At 35.9% G+C, this 22,105-nt stretch overlaps 1 protein-coding gene across 5 annotated transcripts in view; it reads left to right on the forward strand.

Annotated features, from left to right (window-relative positions):
• The first annotated feature begins 12,514 nt into the window (after nucleotides 1-12,514).
• The window catches only part of LOC145688206 (carboxy-terminal kinesin 2-like), a 233,128-nt gene continuing 223,537 nt past the window's right edge, over nucleotides 12,515-22,105 (forward strand). For 3 of the 5 annotated variants that reach the window (XM_081762093.1, XM_081762097.1, XM_081762094.1), the window contains exon 1: nucleotides 12,515-12,673. In XM_081762093.1, the coding sequence (XP_081618219.1) occupies nucleotides 12,667-12,673 (7 nt within the window). In that variant the 5' untranslated portion in view covers nucleotides 12,515-12,666. Of the gene's footprint in view, nucleotides 12,674-21,824; nucleotides 21,894-22,105 lie in introns of all 5 variants that reach the window. The other 2 variants (XM_081762095.1, XM_081762096.1) reach the window with 2 other exon arrangements.

Below are 22,105 nucleotides of genomic sequence, written 5' to 3' on the forward strand. Positions count from 1 at the left end.
TTACGTCACGTCTCATATAACCTAAGTACAGCAATGGGATACTAAACTCCAAAAACCAACATCAGTAAACATTCATTTTGAAACATAATTGCGAATTTATAAAAGTAACACACATTAAAATTAAAATACCTTTTTCCACTCTTTCATAAATTCTCCTTCCTTTTCTTCTTTGTAATACTGTGGGACGATGATTGAAGAATACATCTAAAGTAAAATGATAGTTCGGTGACTTATCCATTGGCAGATTTGTCCATTGGCAGATTTGGTAATTGGCGGATTTGTCAATTGGCAGATTTGTCCATTTTCACAATTGGCGCATTTGGTAATTGGCAGATTTGGTAATTGGCGGATTTGACAATTGGCAGATTTGTCCATTCTCACGATTGGCGCATTTGGTCATTTTAGCGTTTGGCGCATTTGGTAATTGGCAGATTTGGTAATTGGCAGATATGGTAGTTGGCAGATTTGGTAATTGGCAGATTTGTCAATTGGCTGATTTGTCCATTTTCGCAATTGGCGCATTTGGTCATTTTTGCGTTTGGCGCATTTGGTAATTGGCAGATTTGGTAATTGGCAGATTTGTCCATTTTCACAATTGGCGCATTTGGTCATTTTCGCGTTTGGCGCATTTGGTAATTGGCAGATTTGTCCATTGGCGGATTTGTCAATTGGCAGATTTGTCCATTTTCACGATTGGCGCATTTGGTCATTGGCAGATTTGTCCTAGGCCCCCAGGCCTCAGACCAAGACGAAGCATTTTTCAAAATTTGAACCACGGGACTGGGGGACCGTTTACTGGGACCGACCTGGAGACCAGACAAGTAGACCTAAAGTTAACAAATAATCCAAAATGACCGATATTAGTGTCGAATTTATAGTGCTTCACGGTGTCGTCTACAGGCTGTCTATAATCTGTGATTGATTACTTAACCATGTATTATTACTGTATCATTCTTTTGACGTTTTGCTTTTCCGTTTTCCTCAACTATGACAATTTTCGTTTACCCGCCCCCTCCTCTGTCGTTACGTGCTACCTCTCTGCCCTCACTTGTCGGAGTATTGTCGAATGTAATGTCAGATTGTAGTATATGTTCAACAGCGCTTCTATGTATATTTTCATCGAACTCGCTCCATATTTGGTCTCATTATCCAGAATGTGTTGTGTTGCCAGTGCCTCTATTCCCTTCCATAAGTAAGGAATGGTTGCGACCGAGGGTTTTTCCCGCCTATGGATTTTCGTGTTCACTAACACAAATCGATTGACCATAGTCTCGTTCCACATTTCGTGTGACACGAGAACAAGGTCCCTTGTTAGAAGCGTCACAGGGGTCATTTGGTCCCCTCGCAAGTACAATTCCTCTCTCTTCCTATATGCACAAGTTTCGACACTCACAATGGTTTGAATAACATTTCTAAGTAGTTCTGCGGCTGGCGTCACCACTTTTTAATTTAGTATAACTTATTTTGTGTAGTTTTAGCACTAACTTTGAGCTCAAAGGTGACTCTAATAAGCCACTTACATAAGAAGAAATTGTATACCGCTACACTGAGAAAAAAAATTGTAGGTGGCGTACTTAAAAAGATAGGTTACATGCGTAATTCCTGTAGTTTTTGGACTTAACGTACAGCAGACGTATAACTGAAAACGCACGTTTTACAATACTTTCTATATAAGTGTTTCATCTATACGTACTTTCCGTATGAAACAATATAGGCAGTCACGATCTCACATACAAATGGACGTATATAACATATAGCTGAGGAATGTAACATAAGTGTATGTATGTGATTTACGGAAAACTGATAGATGTCAGACATTCTGCAACGGCATGATGTAACATTTAAGGGCAGTGCGTGTGTAGCATATGGATAACGTATGCTCCATACTGATTTCTGTAGTAAGCGAGAGGATTCCGTATATTTGTACAATATACCGCTGTCCGGAGAACGGATTTTTCTCAGTGTACAAGCAATTAGTGAAGTTGATCCTGATGAAGACTATAGTGATATAAATGGTGATGAATCAGACATTGATCGTAGGGTGAATGTGCCAGTACTCAGCATCCTAACTCAAATTTTAAGTTTGAATGTCATTTTTGATTTTAATTTTGAACAGAATGAGACTTCTTCATGATATATGTATTCATTATTTAGTATAGTTTACAATGAAAGGAGTGTTTTTAATGTCATTTTTAGGATTTTAACAATATTTATAAATTTCCTAAAAATGCCGAAAAATACCAGTACTCAGCCACTATATTCTAGAACTCAGCCATTAACGAACCTAAAGTCAGCCAACAAAATTTTTAACTAATGATAAAAACAGATGCAATATCATGGAGCGTTTTTTATTTTGCTACATGACACTACAAATATAACAGATTACGTTATAATTGTTTAACAAAAAAAACACACTATTTCTCGGAAAAACAGGAACAAAATTGTATTGAGCGGACCCTTCGTAAAAATATAAGCAACCATGAAGCTAAAACATTTCAAATAGTACTAAAGTTGTTAGATCATAGCCAAATTACATGACCAGTATATCACAATATCATTTGATCACTCCAGTTAAAAGTTAGAAAACGTAAAAGAAAAAAAAATCACAAAAATATGAAATAAAATTGAATTATGTCTTCATAAAAATTGTACGAAGTTAGGAATATTTCACATAGAACTAGAGTAGAAATATGTCACAGCCATCAGTTTATCACCATTATTGTTTGAACACCTTTATTAAGTTAGAAAACGCAAATAAAACATTTACTTCTCACAAATAATAATAATAATAATAATAATAATAATAATAATAATAATAATAATAATAATAATAATAATAATAATAATATTGTAGTAGTCTTTTTACAAAAATTCCAGGAAGTTGGATTTTTCTTCTTTGCTATTTCTTTTTTTCTTTTCTTTTTCTTTTTTTTCTTTTTTTTTTTGTTTGGCTTCAATTGCTTTCTTTCATTCTAAGATCTTGGTTATCATTTGTGGCAGTATCCGTTTTTAAATCGAAAGATTATGTATAATAATTTTATTTTATCAATCAATGTTTATTTATTTTGCGAATATCGCGTTTTATAAAATAATAAGGTGAAGGTGAATAATGGTTACGAGTTAAGTTTAATGCAAGCTGAGGAAAAGTTATTATTCAATGGTCAGCGAAATGATGTAAATAAAATGTAAATAAAATGTTTCATTGAGAGTCTGCCAATGCAGGAAGACAATGCATACAATGCGTCAATTCTTGCATAGGCTAAATACTGTAAATTATGAAAAGAGAGATTGTAAGCTTTTGTGAACATTTCACACATTCACGGATATGAGGAAATTGCTTAGAATCGGGAAATCGAAGTGTGTCGAGAGTTGCAGTTTTTGAGTCTTGACACAATGAAAGAATTCGTTCTTTCAAGTGAAAGGAGGTCACACGTGCTGTCTAGCAGACGACAGGAGAAACTTCTAGAAGGACCAGGTTGAACAAAACCAGGAGACGAGAGGTCTTCAAGATCAGTCTTTGGGAGCAGTGATTGGAATCAGTCTTCGAGGAGTTTACATGATCAATCTTCGGGCAGTCTTGGATCAGTCTTTAGGATCAGTCTTTGGGATCGGTCTTTGAGTGATCAGTTAAGTGATCAGTTGGAGCGACAGAGAAGGAGACAGTCAACTTAGAATTCAATATTCTATCTACGGAGATCGTCGAGTCGTCTTTAGCATTTGGGAGTAAACCAAACTCAATGCTCAACTACAGCAACCATTAAGAAGAAGTATCAACCTGGCGATACTAGATACAACACCTAGGTCAACAGCGAGCGTCATCTAAAGAGATAAGGTATGTGTTACTCCTATTCAGGGCTCAAATGCTCAATACTCGATCGGCGATACTCGACTGGCAAAGTTTCCGATTATCCGTAATCACATCACAACACTTACATTCACAATTTTATCTAAGAGAAATATAATTGTTATTGAATGATTGAAGTAAATGTTTTATTATCAGAATTAATCCCCAATTGGTATGTGGAAATTAAGTTAACCTCTCGCACATGTATATGAGATCATTCCCACTCATTCTAGATGGTGAGTGGAAGGCGCTCAGTATCACTCAATTAGCATCCCCAAATTAGGCACAGAGTGACTGGGTTGTCACATTATATTTCTCCATTTCTCTGACGATATGGCACTTGGTAATTTATTTTGCTTCGTTTCTTCTTCGAAGTCTTCGCAATTAGTCCTGACCAAAATAAATTATTTTCAAAATTTGGTGAGACTTGTCTACTGTTATTTGAACTCTTTTTCGGGAGCTTTATCTATGACTGTGTTCTCAATATTAACGTTGGCGCTTTGAACTTGAAGTAATGTACCATCTTTCAAAACATCGTACCATCTTCCATTACATTATGGACCAATATTTCAGTACGATCTGCTTGACAAGGAAATAGAGAAGGAATCTGCGAGGAAATCAACTCGCAGATGAGCAGAGGTGAATTTCGGCGCTGCTTTCCTTTGATGTTACTAACAGTTGATAAATTCCCCATTCTTTCAATAGAATTATTATGAATCAAAGCTTCCTCCTCGATATCACTTAACACTGTTTCAACATCTACATCTTTCTCTTCCAGTTTTTCTCTTCCATATGAAATCACTGACTGAGCTGATTGAAAGTGTTATGAATTAATGTCAGCCGATACACTGCAATCTTTTTCCAAACGCCTTTTCACTAAGCTATTTTTAATGCATTTAGAGTAGTCTATAGCATTTGCATTGAAAGGGCACAAGCCACATTTCCTGAAACCATTTCTAATTGAATCGGAGAGAAAAGAACGGTTTACTACCATTGACAAGAGTGAAGAGAAGTGAGATTTTGTTAAACAATTATTTATGTTTTTGGGTTGGCTTTGTCAGTCATGAACTGTCTTCTTCCATTCTATCTTTAGGGGTTTGAAGACACTAACATCTGCTGGCTGAAGAATGTGTATTGTATTAGGTGGTAAGGCATATATAATTATTCAGTTTTCGATGCACAACACATTAAGTTCCATAGTTGGATGTGTGCGATGCCCTTCAGCAAATAAAATTATTGGTCTTTTAATGTTATTTCTTCCAGCCATTTATTTATACCATTTACAATACACTCACAAAAAGTATCAATCCTCATCCAGGCCTGTTTCTGATCTTCCCGAAAACCAGACCTTTGGCATACTTTCTATGAGGTTACGCGGTGGTCTAACATACGGGAAAATAATTATTGGAAATACAGTTTCGCCGTTTGCAGAGAAAACTAGAAGAACAGTGATTGCTTCTTCCCAATTGCACATCGGACTTCATAAACATTTTTCAAACCTTACGATGCGATAACTTTACCAGTTTCGAGGCAAAGGCTAAAACTAGTTTCATCACTATTAAAGATTCGGGTGGGATCTTGCAGAATATCGGATGCGTTAATGCTTTGGAGGTACTCCTCGAATTCTTTAAACCACTTCCGAATAAATTTTCGGTGACTGTTGCTCTTGCCTTCGGGAACTCGGCAAACTAATCCTGGATTTCCTCGTAAGAACAATTTATACCATTTCTCTCCTAGATAGCTCTCTTTGAAAGGTTTCTTTCTATTGTCACTTTTTACAATATTGTATACTATATTCAATATATCCATTTTATTTTGCCCCAATCCAACTTTGGCTATTTTAGTAATTCACTGAACTAGCTTATTTTTTTTCTGGTAGTGTTAACACTGGATCTGGTCCCGTTTTCCTTCCCTTTTCATGTACTCGACCATGAATCCTATCCTTCAGTGTGTTGCAAGAAACATTGAATGTTCTGCTAGCTTCACGTATAGTCATTCCATTTTCTACAGCCCTCAGTGCATTGTAGAGAGACTCTTCTAAGTACTGGTGAATTGACCACTGTTTTCGTTTCTGAACTTCCATTTTTCTTCCTTTTTCATTCATTTATATTTACTTACATGAAATGAGTAAGTGGGAACTTGGTTTTAGCAAATTTGGATATTGATATTTAAAATTGCAGTAAAATTACCAACAGGGCTGACATTTGGCATTCGAGGCGCCAGTACTCGGCCTTTGCATTTCTACCGGGGCTGACTACTGGAAAAACAAAGATTTGTCAGTCATGCTGTATATTATTAACAGAAGCTAAGTGAATACTTGGTCTGAGCATGTGATAGACGAAATTGCACATATATGCGATAATTCCAGTACTCAGCCCCGGGGGCTGACTATTAGAAAATCACTCATTTTTCAATTCCAGTACTCGCCCCCCCCCATACAAACGAAATGCTCAAAATCTACAAAAATATTTTTTCTGTTTTCATTTCCTTAATATCAGTCTTGGGAAGTAACGTAACGCAAGTAACGCGTTACTTTTTAAGTAACGCGTTACATTTTTTCCAAAGTAACTGTAACGGTAACGCGTTACAAATTTTTAAGTAACGTACCTAGTTTGCGTTACTTTTTTCGCGTTACATTTCGGATGAGTAACTATAATATATGTATATTTTTTTCGGAAACAAATGTTTCTTTCCTGTAAGTGAATTTCTCAGAATGAAACAATGGAGAATGAACTAACTACGTACGTATGTCATTGACCGACAGTCACCGACACACAGAGAAACAGATAAGTTCGTAGTGCCACTTGCTGTTTTTGGAAGATGAGGACAGCCTAAAGGAAATCACGTGTACTGATTGCAAGAACCTGTAAGATTTTGTCGTAGATTTTGACAGCTCCAAATCAATACATTCAGTGAGTGAACTAGGAGTGCAATGATACCGGTAGTCTATTTTACTTTGGTGTTGTTTTTATAAAGATGGAGAACGGAAATAGTTTATCGTTCGAACATTTGAAAGAATACTTTTCTCTTAAGAGTTGAGGATGATGGTGGACAGAATTTAAAACTTAAGTGTCTGAAGTGCTCGGCGGAAAATATTTATCAACAACTAGCGTGCCATAATTAACGATATACAGTAAGGGGTTAATATGAATAAACTGTGTTCTGATGAGCAGGCCTACTTTATTGCTAGAATATAGTTTGCTGATGGTATGTAATATTGGAGTTCTTTCAGATCAGTTTGCTTATCCTAGAGTCCCGTTGATTATAGAGTTTGAAACTAGCTTTAAAAAGCATGTATCGATTTTAGAGTTACTGGCAAGTTTTGATTCACTCCCAGTTCATGTGTTCTCACTTTATTAGTTGTAGTGTAACGTTTCTCTATATTCTGTATTTTTAATTTTACATAACAGCATTGCTATTATCATATAATTAGTTTAGCAGAATAATAATAAGCAACCATTTTTTCTAACGCATAGGGATGAGGACGAATCAAGTCAAAGGTAATATCATCGAGTCGAGTTCCGAGCCGATTCAGTTTTTCGCGTCGAGTTTCGAGTCCAATCGAGTTTCATAAATGGCTCGTTCGTTTTAACTCGTTTTGAAATCATGGCCTGATTACACTGGAAAGCGAAAGCCATGAAAAACGTAAGCTAAGTAGTAATATGGAATACTTTTAGTGTTGCTCACGAGAGGGGACACTGCTCGCATCTCGTTTCGTCTCGATAGCGAGACCACAAGAGATTTTTTATAACAAGTTTAGCTCGGCTTGGCTCAACTGAGAAGATGGATCTAGCGGGCTCGCTTGGGGTGAACCATCGGCTCGAGCTGGCTTGGTTCGGATGAGCTAACTGCTCGGTTCGGCTCAACTGAGCCAAGGGCTCTAGCCGAGTCGGTTGAGTGAGCTGTTGCCTCGGATCACTTCTCGGTTCGGGTTGATAGTGAATGAGCTGCGAGCCGATCTGCTCGAGTCGTTGACAATTCTAAACCCGGGCCGAGCAGTTTTGAAGATATTTGTCCAGTGCCCTATAAGTTTTAAGTGTTTGGCTAGAACCCGAAAACTCAACCTAGACCCTCAACCCAAATTCAGAAGCCCATGAACAATGTCCTTGACTCCTAGACTTCACGACTACCGAAGTTGACAATCAACTAGTTTTTTAGTATTCAAATACAAACCGCCTATCTTCCATGTTTATATTCAGTGTTGTTATAATTAATAATAATAATAATAATAAAAGTTGTAGTAGTAGTAGTGTCATTGATAATAGTTATATTATCTATGTAATATATTTTACTTGAAGAGAGTACTCGAAACTACACACCGGATTTGGCTCGACTCGACTCGAAACTCACCCTAATTCGAGTCGAGTTGGAGGAAATTTTTCGAGAAGATTTCTCGAGTCGAGCTCAAAGATGTATGTTTCTAGTCGAATCGAGTTTCAAAGAAAACTCGCTTGAACTCGCTCGTGCCATCCCTACGAGTAACGCAGTATGGTATTTTATCAATGTTACAACATTATATGAAAATGTTCATATATAAAGTAAAAATTTGTTCTTGCATTTACATAAAGCGATTCAGAACGTGCAAGGATAATAATAATAATAATAATAATAATAATAATAATAATAGCGGTAGTAATAGTAGTATGGAAAATCGAAGTAATATTTTTTCACATATTTAAAGTTTCGGACCTAAAAGTAACGCGTTACTTTCGAAGTAAAGTAACAGTTACTTACCCAACACTGTTTAATGTATACAAATTAAAAAATAAAAATAACATTTATTATTTTTACATTAGATAACAAATACACACTTGTAACAAAAAGTCTCGTCTGTTATTTTTTACGTAGAAGATTCACGCATTACAACATAGCGTCTTCTTTGTCCACCTATTGCTGCGACACTAGGTCACATTTCGGTGTGACATGTGATCGGCTGTATAGAGGATGAATGTCTAAAAGCTAAGCTTCATATTGACAAGGGTCAAAACGTAACGTTTTCTTATTTTTGTTTCGAAAATGCGTAAGTGGCTGACTACCGGTGAGGGGCTGACTAGTGGCACATTCACCCTATATGCATTGATGAATTATCAGAAAAAGAAAGTTTTTCTATCAGTGGGGAAGAATTTATTGATAGAGATAGTATGAAATAACAGATGCAGTAGATGTAAAAAAGATGGAAACTGCAAGAGACCTAACGCTCTGTGTTGAACAAAATTTTTGTGGAACTGCTCGCTGAAGAGCTAAACATCATAACGTTTACGTAAATCTCAGTACTCATTCGAGTGCATACAGACTTATAGGGAACGAATGACTGACGATATATATATATATATATATATATATATATATATATATATATATATATATATATATATATATATATATATATATATATATATATATAATACACCTACCTATACGCGTATTTTCGTACTTGTTAGCTCCGAGTTGGGAGACCGACTTGTTGGAACCAAATGTGCATAAAAAACTAGAAGAGAGACAAAAACGAGAGTGAGATCAAAATGCATGAATTTTATTCATATTTGCGGTGGGAAAATACTTATGTCGCTATTTCTGGCAGTTTCTTGGGAAACACGTGTGGTGCCGTACTATATTTATTGGATCCTGGTGCCAACATCACCTGCAAGATATAAATGGTACCGGTACCAATAACATATCTGGATGATCTAATGTTACACACACACACACACTATTAACATTCTTCTACAGAATTGCAGGCGTTATGAGGACCTCTACAGTGTTGCAATATTTCAGTTATCTACAGTGTAAAATAATAGAACAAAGTAGAAAAGTACACGCAGTTTTGGGGAAATAAGTCTACAAGAATTTAAAAATATGTGGAAAGAAACTACATAGTTGTTTATATTTAAATTATCATATATCCGTCAAGTGAACTTACTACACTACTCCTTAAATCTGGCAACCACGTTAAACCGGGAGACACTCTGTATGTTTGGTCTCCACTTCGCTTTATCGGGGTAGAAGTGGGTATTTAAAACAAGTTCTACCGGGAAAGAAACAACTCGTTCGTAAACGGGCGAGAGGTCATTCGAGGTTTGCTATGATCACAACTGCTTGCTGCATTTGTTAATAAACGCTCAGAAGGATATATCCACCATTTCAATTTACTCTCCCTCCATTCAAACAGTTCCTTTACCTTCTGCGTGACGATGACGTAGTAACATTCTCACGACAGTGAGACTCCTTTTATATCACATTCGTCGATAGAAAGGAAAAGGATAAGATCTGAACTGTTTCGAAAGAAAATCTTAATACAGAAACATAAATAGGATATGCTGAGAATCTTTACGCGTAGCTAATTTTTGCATTTTCTTGCTAAGTACTTAGACGTTCAATCCACAGATTTAAAAGGTGTTGGCGTTTCTCGAATACTTCATTTCTACGAATTATCATAACTCAGTATTTACAATTATTTCTGAAATGGAACCAAATACAGTGGTTTGCTTTGTATGTTATTGAAGCTCGAGAACTGCACTATGACCTTTGGCGCGGGAGACCCGGGTTCGATTCCCGGCGGGAGCTCATGTGGTTCGGATTCCACGTTAATCAGTAGGTCCACGTCTCATATAGCCTCGCTGCTGAACGGGACGATAAACTCAAAATCAACTCAACTCAACTGCACTATGACCAACGTAAAACTAAATAACTCAGTCACTTTTTAAGATACAATAATGATATTGGTACCGTTGGAAAGATCAGATTCTGTTCCATCTCGTTTATTTCAGGCTGTTTTCCCATATCTTTAGCGGTTTCATAGATATTTGCCATGAAATGAATACAGTGAAGCAAAAGGAACTAAATTCTAAGTAAATTATGTTCCATATCTAAAAAAAATAAAACAAAAAAATGCGCCAATATATGTAAACAGCAATGACTTGTAATAATTAGCACATCCATTACCATTAATTTGGCAGAAAAACGAAGTTTCTAGCCTCATTGATTGGAAAGTTACTCTCATTTAAAGAATGTGCTATGAATTGTGACGGCGGCCATGTTGATGACGTCATATTTCATGCCCTCACCACTGATTTTTAGTAAGACTTCCATATTTTGATTGTGTACGTGGAAGGCATTCAAAAGAACACTATTGCGCCTTTGGGTTTTCAAGAGTAAATAAATGGGTCCTAGCTCTTGGACTACATGGGTCAGCTCCATAGACGCAAACATATAAGATGTCGAGCACTTTTCGTAACGGTTTGCGTCAAGGGAATATAAAATATGCGGTAATTGAAAAAGCAAATATAATTGGACTTATGCAGAGTCGTTTTGAAGTATGATTAGCGTCTTACTAAAGGCAGGATTACTGCAGGAAACATCTGTTAGTCGAACTCTTTAGTATGGCTCTAATCGCACGTCAGAACGACTCTGCATAAGACCCTATGGGCGGTATTCAGAGAATTCGTTAATCGGTGTTTAGACACTGAGGGCCTTATGCAGAGTCGTTTTGATGTGTGATTAGCAAGATACTAAAGCACTGACTACTGCAGGAAACATATGTTAGTCAAACTCTTTAGTATTGCACTAATCACCTTTCAGAACGACTCTGCATAAGGCACTGATTAGTTACTGTCTTATTAGATCCGTACTAAGTAAGGTACACTTTTTGGTATTAAAGAGTCTAATTTCAGTACAACTAAAACGTTGTTTTGCGTTAGATTAACTAATATAAACCCAATGCACGGTTGAGAAAAATAAATGTGGCAACTACGGAAAATTAGATGAACGCATGCCTAGTCTGTAAAAATGAAAATACATGAAACACGAAATACGAACTGTTGTGTTTACTCACGCTAAACCGTGGGTAAATGATTAGCCTCTGTTCTAGATTAATTAGTCACATGTGATTAACTTCGTCAAATACTACATTCTAATCAGAGTCTCTGAATACAATTTTGATACCCATTCATAGTCAACCCAGTAGTATGGCGTTAATCAGACTCCAAAGAGACTGTGCATAAGGCCCTATGTGTCCTGCAGTAGTCAGAGTTTAGTATATCGCTAATCATAAATCAAAACGATTCTGCATAATGGGGCGTTTACACTTAGTCGATTTGCGTTCGATTCAGTTGAATTGACGTCACTTTCAACTTAATCGACCGTGTAAACGGGAATTCAACTTAATCGCTTGTTGATCGAAAGCGACTAATCGACTGGCAACTGAATTAAAAGACGTTCTATTTTCTGTGGTTGAAATAATTGAACACATCCATCGATCTGATTCGGCCTAGTTGCTTCGATTTAGTGGCAAATGCAGCGAGTCGATTTAGTCGTGCGACTAAATCGATTTAGTCGTGCGACTAAATCGACCAAGTGTAAACGCCCCATAAGGTCTATGAATGTTTACATTTATCGTTGCGTTATTCTTCGCAGATTTTCCGAAGGCTGACACGGAATGAGTTCTTGTTTCTTTACCAATAGGTATGCTATTTTACATGGTTTCTGTTTCAATTAATCATTTTTACGTATACTACTTAAGTTTATGTTGTTTATCAAAATAAAAATAATTTTGGGGCTTAAATTGAGCAAATACCAGTTTTAGCGACTTTCTGGTGACTTTCGAAACTGAATTTAACGACATTTTGTCAATAGAAGTTGGCACATAGTCTGGCAACGCTGTACTGCATCATCATCAACCGCCATTTTGAAAGTTGCACTCGAACGGATGGTGTCAGGAGATGTGACTTCCTAAAAATATTAATATTTTTAGTGTTTCAATGTGAATAATTTTATGTGTTTTCTAGAGTTAATTACTTCCTGTGTATAGAGGTATCTCTATTAAGATGTCAGGTGAGTATAATTACAACTATGTATATCATAAAACTAGTGCAAGTTGTAGTAAGGATGCTTCAAATGTCAAAACTTTATTTTCAGCTATATATATATATCTTTATATTTCTGTTTATTTACTAAAAGTACATACGGTTCTATTAACATTATATAAATGTGTGACGAGTTTGAAGTTCCTGGATATATCAACAATTCCTAAGTAAATAATAGATAACAAGTAGACTGTACTTACAATTAATGAGTTTATTTTCTATACCTGACGTATGCATACCTTTGCTAACTGCAATGTTAATACAGAGGTGATAATTCGTCATTATTTAATTATTATGATAATTAAAAAGGACACTAGGGAAAATGTTTAGATAAAGTGGGTCAAAAATAGGTAAAAGATTTACAGGAGAAATGAGTGGAACTAAGGAAAACGTAATTGATTTGGGCATTATTCGAGCAGACGGCTCTACCAAATTTTCAGACATTTATTGCATTTTCCGGTTTCTTCTTGGAGAGTATGCACTAAATGAGGAGCTAATGCATAAACCACGAACGAACTTGTGCTGTGCTAGGTGGCCACTAAAAGCACGAATGCTATCCATCGAGTCCGCGGAGCAAGGGGGTGCGTCCGCAGGGAGCAGGCGCGTCAGCGACGGGAGGCTTACGCATAAACAAGGATAGTGGAAAAAATACATAAAATATCCGCAATAATTTTCACCTTCAAAAACACTTAAATAATCGTAATAGCTCTTACTTTCAAACTGACTTCACTGGTTTCCCGGGTACAAATGGCTTGCTGCGGGGAGAAATTCGTCTGTTTTGAATTTTTACTTCTTTTCCACACTTCGAATAGTTGATTTTACGCTTCAACATATCGTAACGCTGCAAGAAACTTTATAATATGACGCTCTTTATCACGCAATTCTTTCTAATAAAATCGTATGTTTGCATTATATCCATCGCAAATGTCCATTGCTAACACGAACAGAACATTGCCGCCGTTTATTTTCACCTTTTTCGCATTCTTTTATTCTTCCGCTTCAGTAAATAGTTACACTTAGAATACCTTCACTCCCATTCAAAATGTATTTCAATATGATATCTTATGACAGAAATTACTTATATTCACACTCTACTTCTTTTACGAAAGTGTTTCACATCGTATTTTACCTATAGCTTTTGATTTTGGTAGAGCCGTCTGCTCGAGTGAACTCTTGATTTCTTCCACATTTAAAATTGGAGCAGAAGTACATGTAGAAATGCAAAATGCTATAGAGACAGTGTGTACTTACCGGAAGCGCACATAAGGGAATGTGAATACAGTGATGGAAGTAGTTACCGCTAACCTAATCTAATTAACACAAAATGGTGAAATTGTAATATTTTTCTGAAGAAAGAAAGAAAAAAAAAAAAAAAACAAGATGGCTGGCCTTCAACTAAGCATAAGCCAACACTAATTCCTTTTCTTCCTAGAAATGCAAAATATAATTACATTGTGCTTGTATATTACTAAGTGGAAATTGCTCATGAAAGTACGCTTCGAAATTATTACCTCATGTTTTGTACAGGTGTTAAAGGTGTAACCTTTTTATTCTATTAAGCTACGCCAGCTTATGAATGGAATTAACTCACATTGTCTGCTGATGACATTGCAAATGTTTGCTGATAGATTCCTTTGTTTGGCTATGGGGTAGCAGCTTTTTCACGTGCTATTTTGCGATTTTCTACTCACAATCGGTTGTATTATGGTTTAATACATTAAATTTGGTTATGTTAGGTTAGGCTGTAAACACAGCCCTCACGGATATTTGACATTTTCCTAATATACTCCCTCACAATGGGATAACCCTCCGCCGTAATTCCGCCTTAGGAAAATGGATCCATCTCCACTATAACCAATGTTTGTAAACGGAAACAATAATTTCTGGCCTTTTCTTATTCATTCACACTGCAACAACCAATTCTTCCCGGTAAATTTTGCAGGTTTCGCAGCGAGGTTTACTGGAGCTTAATCCAATTAATGTTAATTTTTTTTGTACATTCTTAATCTAATCAATTATGGTTTCTGAGAGTAAGTTTTAATTGATAATCGTTAAAGATAGTGGGGTAAAATGCCGTAGAGTAGGTCCAGAAATATAAGTTAGGTAATGTTTGCAGAAAGGGAATGGTAAATCGGTTAATTTTCGTGAAATTTATACAAATTAAACTAGTTTAATGTGTTGCCTTGACATAAGTTAATCCTCTTGTTATGTTAATACTCTTTTACGGGGAGGCATGCAGATGTCCAACATAAGGGTGTAATCAGGCAATTAATACGGTATTCAAAGAGGACATTTGCATGCGATGTCTGTTACTATTCAGTTTTTTTTTTTTTTTTTTTTTTTTTTAACATAGTATGCTGGTGAAGAACAGGAGTTATTGCATGTAATGGAGACGCACAAATTATTGAAATTGAGCAGAAATGTAGTAGCTATAGTTAGATCTTAAAAATATTTTTAAAAAAAAAACTGAGAAATAGTTACGTGTTTGATGTGAACATCGTAGAGGTGGTGTGAATGCAACGTACTGAACCTAATCTAGTGTTTAGTAACATTCTCGTTTACGAATATACGCACCGTCGCTGGCGTACGTGCTACCACTCGAGCACACCAGCTTCGGCCTGGCATGGCTTGGTTCGATAGCATACGTGGTTTTTAGCTGGCACGTAGCATATGTATGTTTGTTTTTAGACGACACTTTTTATGGCATATATCTCGACGCAGGATTTGTTCGCAAAACGGTAAAGCCCTCCTAGAGTAAATTTGCACCGAGGAATGCAACTCCTTCCTTGTGAAACACTTTCTAAGGTAATGGTGTTTAATTTCTTAGTAAACGATGGGATTTTAAAATTTTTAAGTTTGAACATGTTGGACGTACTTTGCAGGTCAAGGGTCAAAAATTGTGTAGATTAAAGAAATAGTTGCTGCTTTTTTCTTTCAAAAGATGATTCAAGAAAACAGGTTAACTTCTTCAGATGGCGCCTATAAATTGCAATATTTTAGGGGAATTGGGTGAATTCTAAGAAATATAAACGTCAGACAAGCGAAAAAGGTAATAAAGATCGTCATTAGTACAGAGACTCGTTGCGGAGAAAAGTGAAGTTTAATCTTCGTCTCGCACTGCTTCGTTAGTTGGTATCCCGAGGCGGATTCTTACGTAAGTATTTCGATGTTGTTGGTGTATTACGGTATCATTTTTAAATTGTTATATATTAATAATAATGCTAATTTTCTTGGTTTTTAGTTTGTGTGGGAGGGTTTGGAAGGGGCTTGTTCAGTGTCTAAACTACTTACATTATACTAAGTCTTGTCTTACGTCGTCATCGGGGTCTTCTGTTTCACTTCCCCTCCTTTTTTTTAGTGTGTGTTCGGTTGTTGTATGAATACAACTTCAAGAGAGTGACTGTTCAGTAGTTTGCCTTTCATTAACTTGTTCGTGTTAAAGGAAATTCGGTTTGGAGTTTATTAATCGATTCGTATTTTCTCACACTATTGAAAATGTTTCAAATTAACACGTACTTCAAAATAGTGTGCTTTGTCTTGATTGGCGTAATGTTTTTGACAGATATGTCATTTTGTGGGTCAGTTGATCATAAGATGGTGCAGTTAACATATTTTTTCTACTGTTTAAGGTCGATGCTATGATTCTGTGAGTGATTTTTTAAATGTTTTTATAGTTTTATTTTAATTAGATTTAATTGGATATTGAAATAATGGTATTTTAATCGAATTTTTGGAAGAAAATTGATGAAAACGGAAGTAGGAAAGGTTATGTCATAGCCTTATAACAATCTTTTGCATTGCGGTATTTGAGTTCGTTTCTTTTTTTTAAATGTTTTTGTAGTTTTCCATAAAGATTTCTGCTTTTTAATGTTGATTTTCTTTCAGAAATATAATTAAATCATCATTGTTTCACTATTCAGGTAACCGTTTCGAATTTTACTTATTTCAGCGAGATACCAATTAATGAATTTCACCCCTTCGACTATACCGGTATGAAGGAGCGTACTGAGGCCATATCAGATAAACTGATAATAGAGCATAATGTTTCAGAATTTCAAACCTGCTGTCTAAGTAAATTGGCGACAGAAAGGTGCCGATTGATTCTAGTAAAACACTACAGTGTCCCACAAAGAATGCCCCTTTTGAAGCTCGGTGCTATCCTATTTTAGGGGGGGTTATATTTGTAAAATGACGGAAGAAATGTGTTAATTGATTTAACAATAGAATAGTCTGAGAAATCAAAGTATATTGGAATCTTGCGGCATAAATATAAAAAGGTAGAGATGTAGAATGGAAACTACATTTTACCACGTGCTAGTCCATAAGGAAGAAATGAAGTAGTGCTATGTGAAGACAGTTTACTGAGTGATCATGGAAATGTTACACGCAAGGCATGAGTTTTTATGCCATATCATGTTTTTCCACTATTGTCGTTTATGAGTATACCTATCGTCGCTGACGCGCCTGCTCCCTACGGACGCGCACTCTGCTCGGACTTTGCTACGCTCCTGCCCTGACTCGGTTGGATAGCATTCGTGCTTTTTAGTGGCCACCTAATAGATGTTGGTTTGTGTTGAATGCCTTATATCCACACGCTATATTTCTACTTAGTTCTCCTAAAGTCAATCTACGCCCTTTATTGCAACTCTTCCCTAACAATGTTAACAAGACATAATTACGTTGAAACGTTGTTTTCGTTATTTCTGAGTATGAGACAGCTTGCAGTACTGAAATGTTGAAAGGTATTACTAATTTTGCGCAGTAATCCAATATGAATGCATAGTTAGTGAAGAATAAAGCATAAAATTAACATTGCAAAATACTGCTACAAGTGAAGTAGGAAAATGAAAGGAGTAATTATGAGTAAAATGTATTAGCAGAAACCAACGACTAATTAGGTAAATTACATTTAAAACAGCTTTATGTTCCACTGATCACGAGGGGTCATCAGGGGAATCTTAGGGGAAGGAAAATGAAATAGATATTCTGGTTCTTCAAATCTGCAAGGCAGTTCCACAACAGTAATTGCAAGCGTGGAAGGCCTACATCTGTTGTACCAAACTGAACATTGTAACAATCTGTCTTAATGTCAGGGCCAGTTTTCACTTATCTAAAGGAAGTTCAATTAGTGGCTGTAATAGTTTTTTTATTTGGTACGCCACGCACACACTTCCAGAGCAACGAAAGTTTTTGATGGGGATATTAGTTATTCTTTCTCATATTATATGTAAAGTTCGTTTGTTTGAATTAGAACGTGCTTGTTGGAGTTTTCATCCCTCCCCAATTGTGTCTCCCTCTTTGCAGTTCTACTGTCTTTTTATATATATATATATATATATATATATATATAGCAGGGGAACAGGGTGGCACATTTGTAGAGCGCTTACCTCTGGTACATGGATTCCCTGAGTCGATCCTCGGCCAAGTATGTTTGTGGTGGATAACATTGTGTCCGTGGATTTCTTGGGTACTCTCGTTTCCTCCCACATTGTCATTCCACTAATTCTTCCATCATCATTCACTTGCTTTAATCATTGTCTCCTAAAGGCCGTAATGGTGGGACGTTAAACTGAAAAATTTCATTTCATTTACTTTTTATATCATAGTTTAAAGTCTGATTATGTTACTTCTGGATAAAGGATAGTAGATGGCAACATAGAGTGTCTTGGGTAAGATATGATAGGAATATCACTGTCATCTGCTTAAAAAGACGCAGAAAAGTCAAGAATAACATCAGTATACAATTAGTAATTACAAAATCATTTATGATATACTTTCCGTAGAATTTAATAAATCTCATATTTTTGCTTTATGAAACTTGGCATAATTCGATGTAGGGCTAATATGGTACAATAATTACTAGTGTTGAGCAGATTGCAAACTGAAAAATGTAGTTTCGACTGGTTTTCGGTTATCCAGAAGCAGCCGTACGGAAGAGAGACGTAGAAACGCAATCCATCCGATGATAAAGATTAAGACGAGATAGACGATGAAGTAAAGTAAGAGCAACCGCCCAGCTCACGTGAAGTTTCCGAAATGGTTGAAAATTTAAGAAGGTTTATTAAATCCCTGAAAATGTTATTAATGACGTATTTCACAAATTTCGATGGCCGTATAAAAACAGTCAAACCAAACTAAGGTCGCAAAGTTCTTTAAGTCATAACAGATAAAATTGTTACTTGTGTATTTGATTTTGTTTGTGAATTCAGTTTGTGTTACTGTACTTAAATGTGCGTGTGTACTAATTTATGTGCGATTAAAAGTAATTTGTTTGCGATTTTGGCACTTGTAATATGCTGCCTTAGACGTAAAATCTACTTCACATTAATCATTGTTTTGCGTACAGTAGTTCTGTTCGCTTCATTTTAGATATCTAAGGATTAATATATTTTTGTATAATTCAATTTTTATTTTTCGTGTTCTCTTGGACTTCAAGTCATAAGGAGTCCATTATATAAGTTGGTATCAATGATGCAAAGTGTGTTTGTCCCTCGAAACGCGGATTAGGCTTCACGGGTTTCGTCTGTGAGACAAGGAAATTCAGTAAATTATGTTTACTATAGAACATGAATGCTTAGTATTTTAAGTAGGATTATGGCTATAAATGTCATTACTTTTTTTCTTTCTTAAGAAAGACCTGGATTTTTCACAAACTTGTTTCCATTACATTTTGGGCCTTGCATACAGTGCCTTTGGAAGTAACAACAAAAGCTTTCGGGAGGTGATGCTTTACACTAAAATTGAACAAACATATAGACTAATCAGTGTCTAGAAAAACCTCCTGTGGGTCTCGTGGATAGCCCACAATTTGTCGGAGAAATGCGAACGCAAACATAACTCGAGAACGATTAATAATTTTTAGTCGTAGATTATGTTATTAATGCAAAATTGGATTCAGTGCAGAAGGCGCAAGGGTAGCCTACACAGAAATTAAGAAATTCCTTTGGTATTCTACCAAAAACAAAGTAAGAGGTTCTCATTCGTAATAAACCATATGAAGTCCAAGTGTTGGGTGGAGATAAGTTTCCACACTTGCTAGACTTCGGCACATACATGAGATGGTATAAAAATGAAATCTTTGAGTTTTACATCTCATGGTTATACTGTGTGGGCTAAAGGAGGCGGCGATGATGAGAGATGAATGAATGAAGTGGGAGGAAACTGAGGAACCCACAGAAAAGCCACGCGCGCGGCGCTTGTCCACCACGAAATCATCTTGGCTCCAGCTAGGATCGAACCAGGGACCCCACACACCAGAGGTGAACGCTCTACCACTGAGTCTCCGTGGCCCCTTGATGTTATATAGTCAGCACTGTGCTTCTTTCGACTTTACTCTCACATTTCTTCAAGTAGCTATGTTAAAGAGGCTGGATGTAACTTGAATCTGAGTTAAACCGATAGTTGATTATGTTATGTATTATATGACTGCAGGAGGAGGTTGCACAGAATGGACGATCGCCTTTCGGTAAAATTAATTTATATTGTAGCTCAAATGAACAATAGAATATGAGTGAAAATTAAAAGTCAATATTCAGTACAATTTGGTTTTAAATATTAATTATATGAAAAGTTTAGTGTAGCAGGGTTAATTGATTTTGCTTAAAAATATAATGCAGTATTTCTGATAATTCTGAGAGCTTAATCGAATGCAAGTGAGATATTAGTTCGTACTATAGATAGTATTTAATTATGGAGATTTAAACCTGTTTTTTAGAATAAAATTTACGGGTGAAGAATTTTGACAGTGAACTTGATTTATTCATTTTATACTGTGCGGGAGACTCAGAGAAGGCTTGAGTGCACTTTAACATTCAGTGCTCAAAACTTTTAGTTCAGAGTTGTGCGTGTCGTGAAACTGCCGTAGTTTTTTTAGCGCAACTGAAACATTCATAAAATATAAAAATAAAATTGATAAGTATTTTTGAAAGGATATCATCATTGCTTAGATACACCTTACTACTAAGACATATTACATATTGTGCTATTTTCTTTGTCATATTCAGTGCAAGTAATTTAAAATCAGATACGTATATTCATGTACAGTTCACGTTGATGTTTATCCTGAATAACGTTACAATTTCAAAGGAAAGGATACTGGTATTTGTTGTTGAGAGATGTTAAAATAGTGGGGAAAAAAGTATTCATTTTATAAACTTAACATTTAAGAAATATATCCGCTGTCGATGCAATGCGATATCTTTTCCAGTTCGTATAAAGTGGTAAGTAACACTCTTTTATATGTGCATATATTAATTGTTTACTGATTAGGATCCTTAACCAGAAAGATTGACTTAGAGGCTACGGTTCCGAATCTTAGGTTGTGCAAAATGAAAAGAAAATATTCTTTCACCTTTCAAAGACAAAGTAGAATCCTTAAACAACTCCGTAATACAGTTAAGCGTATGTCCATGTGATATCCACCATTCAGTGGCTGATAACCTTGCAAGATTTCATCAGTGGACACCACACTAGAGAAGGAAAGAGACTGCTTTAAAATTAAATAACTGCTGGTAGTAAAAGAAACGAGACCCCCACCCCTGTAGTTTCCAATTTAAAACAGGAAACCACGTTTTAATTTTTTTTTCCCGTTTTAAAAAGGGAGAATTAATTTAAAATTAAAAAAAAAAAAAGTAAACTGATTTAAAAGTCGATATAAATAAAATGTCTAACAAAAATCAACCCTGTACTACGTTCAAAGGTTAATCTGGATTTTAGAAATTCTAACCGAGGCATAAGTTAATCAATTTAATACATTACATAAGAATACAATTGAAAATTGAAGAAAACTAGAGAAATAGATTAAGTTGACTACGATGCTTTGATCTAAAACAATATAAAATTAACATGGCCAGAAAACTATTTTCGTTTCCAATTCTCATTTTTTCCTCCTCAATTCGTTGAATCTTCGGAATTTGAGTATTGACAATTTTTGTTCTCAGTTAGTTGAGCTAACTACTGTTTCACCTTTTCTTAAAGGTAGTTCATGTGTTTGTGTTTAATTACGTTAAGATATGTTAAAGAATAAGCAACATGAATTTAAGCTTGAAACTATAACAATGCTGTATAATCGTAATATTTCGAGCTTGTTTCATAATCAGTGAAGATGTTAATCAATGCAGTTTATTTGCAGAGTATGTGCTCTTCCATTTTTACCTAGAGGCGTAATTTCAATCAAGGACCCTGTGACCGTAAGTTACAGATGTTTGTGTGGTTGTTGGGAAGCTGTAGGCGCATGTGTTGTGTTTCGGTTTAGTGATGTAGATTTGATTGTGGCGGCTGTTACGTCTTATTTATTTTTCATTTGCTTGAATAATCGGAGCTTTTGTGTTGTTGGATAGCTTTGAAGGCATGCAGTGAGGTTCGGTTTAGTGGAATAGCATTTTGTTGTGGCGGTGGTTTC

Source organism: Thermobia domestica, chromosome 6 (genome assembly GCF_964235325.1).
Source record: "Thermobia domestica chromosome 6, izTheDome1.hap1.1, whole genome shotgun sequence".
Lineage (NCBI taxonomy): Eukaryota > Metazoa > Arthropoda > Insecta > Zygentoma > Lepismatidae > Thermobia > Thermobia domestica.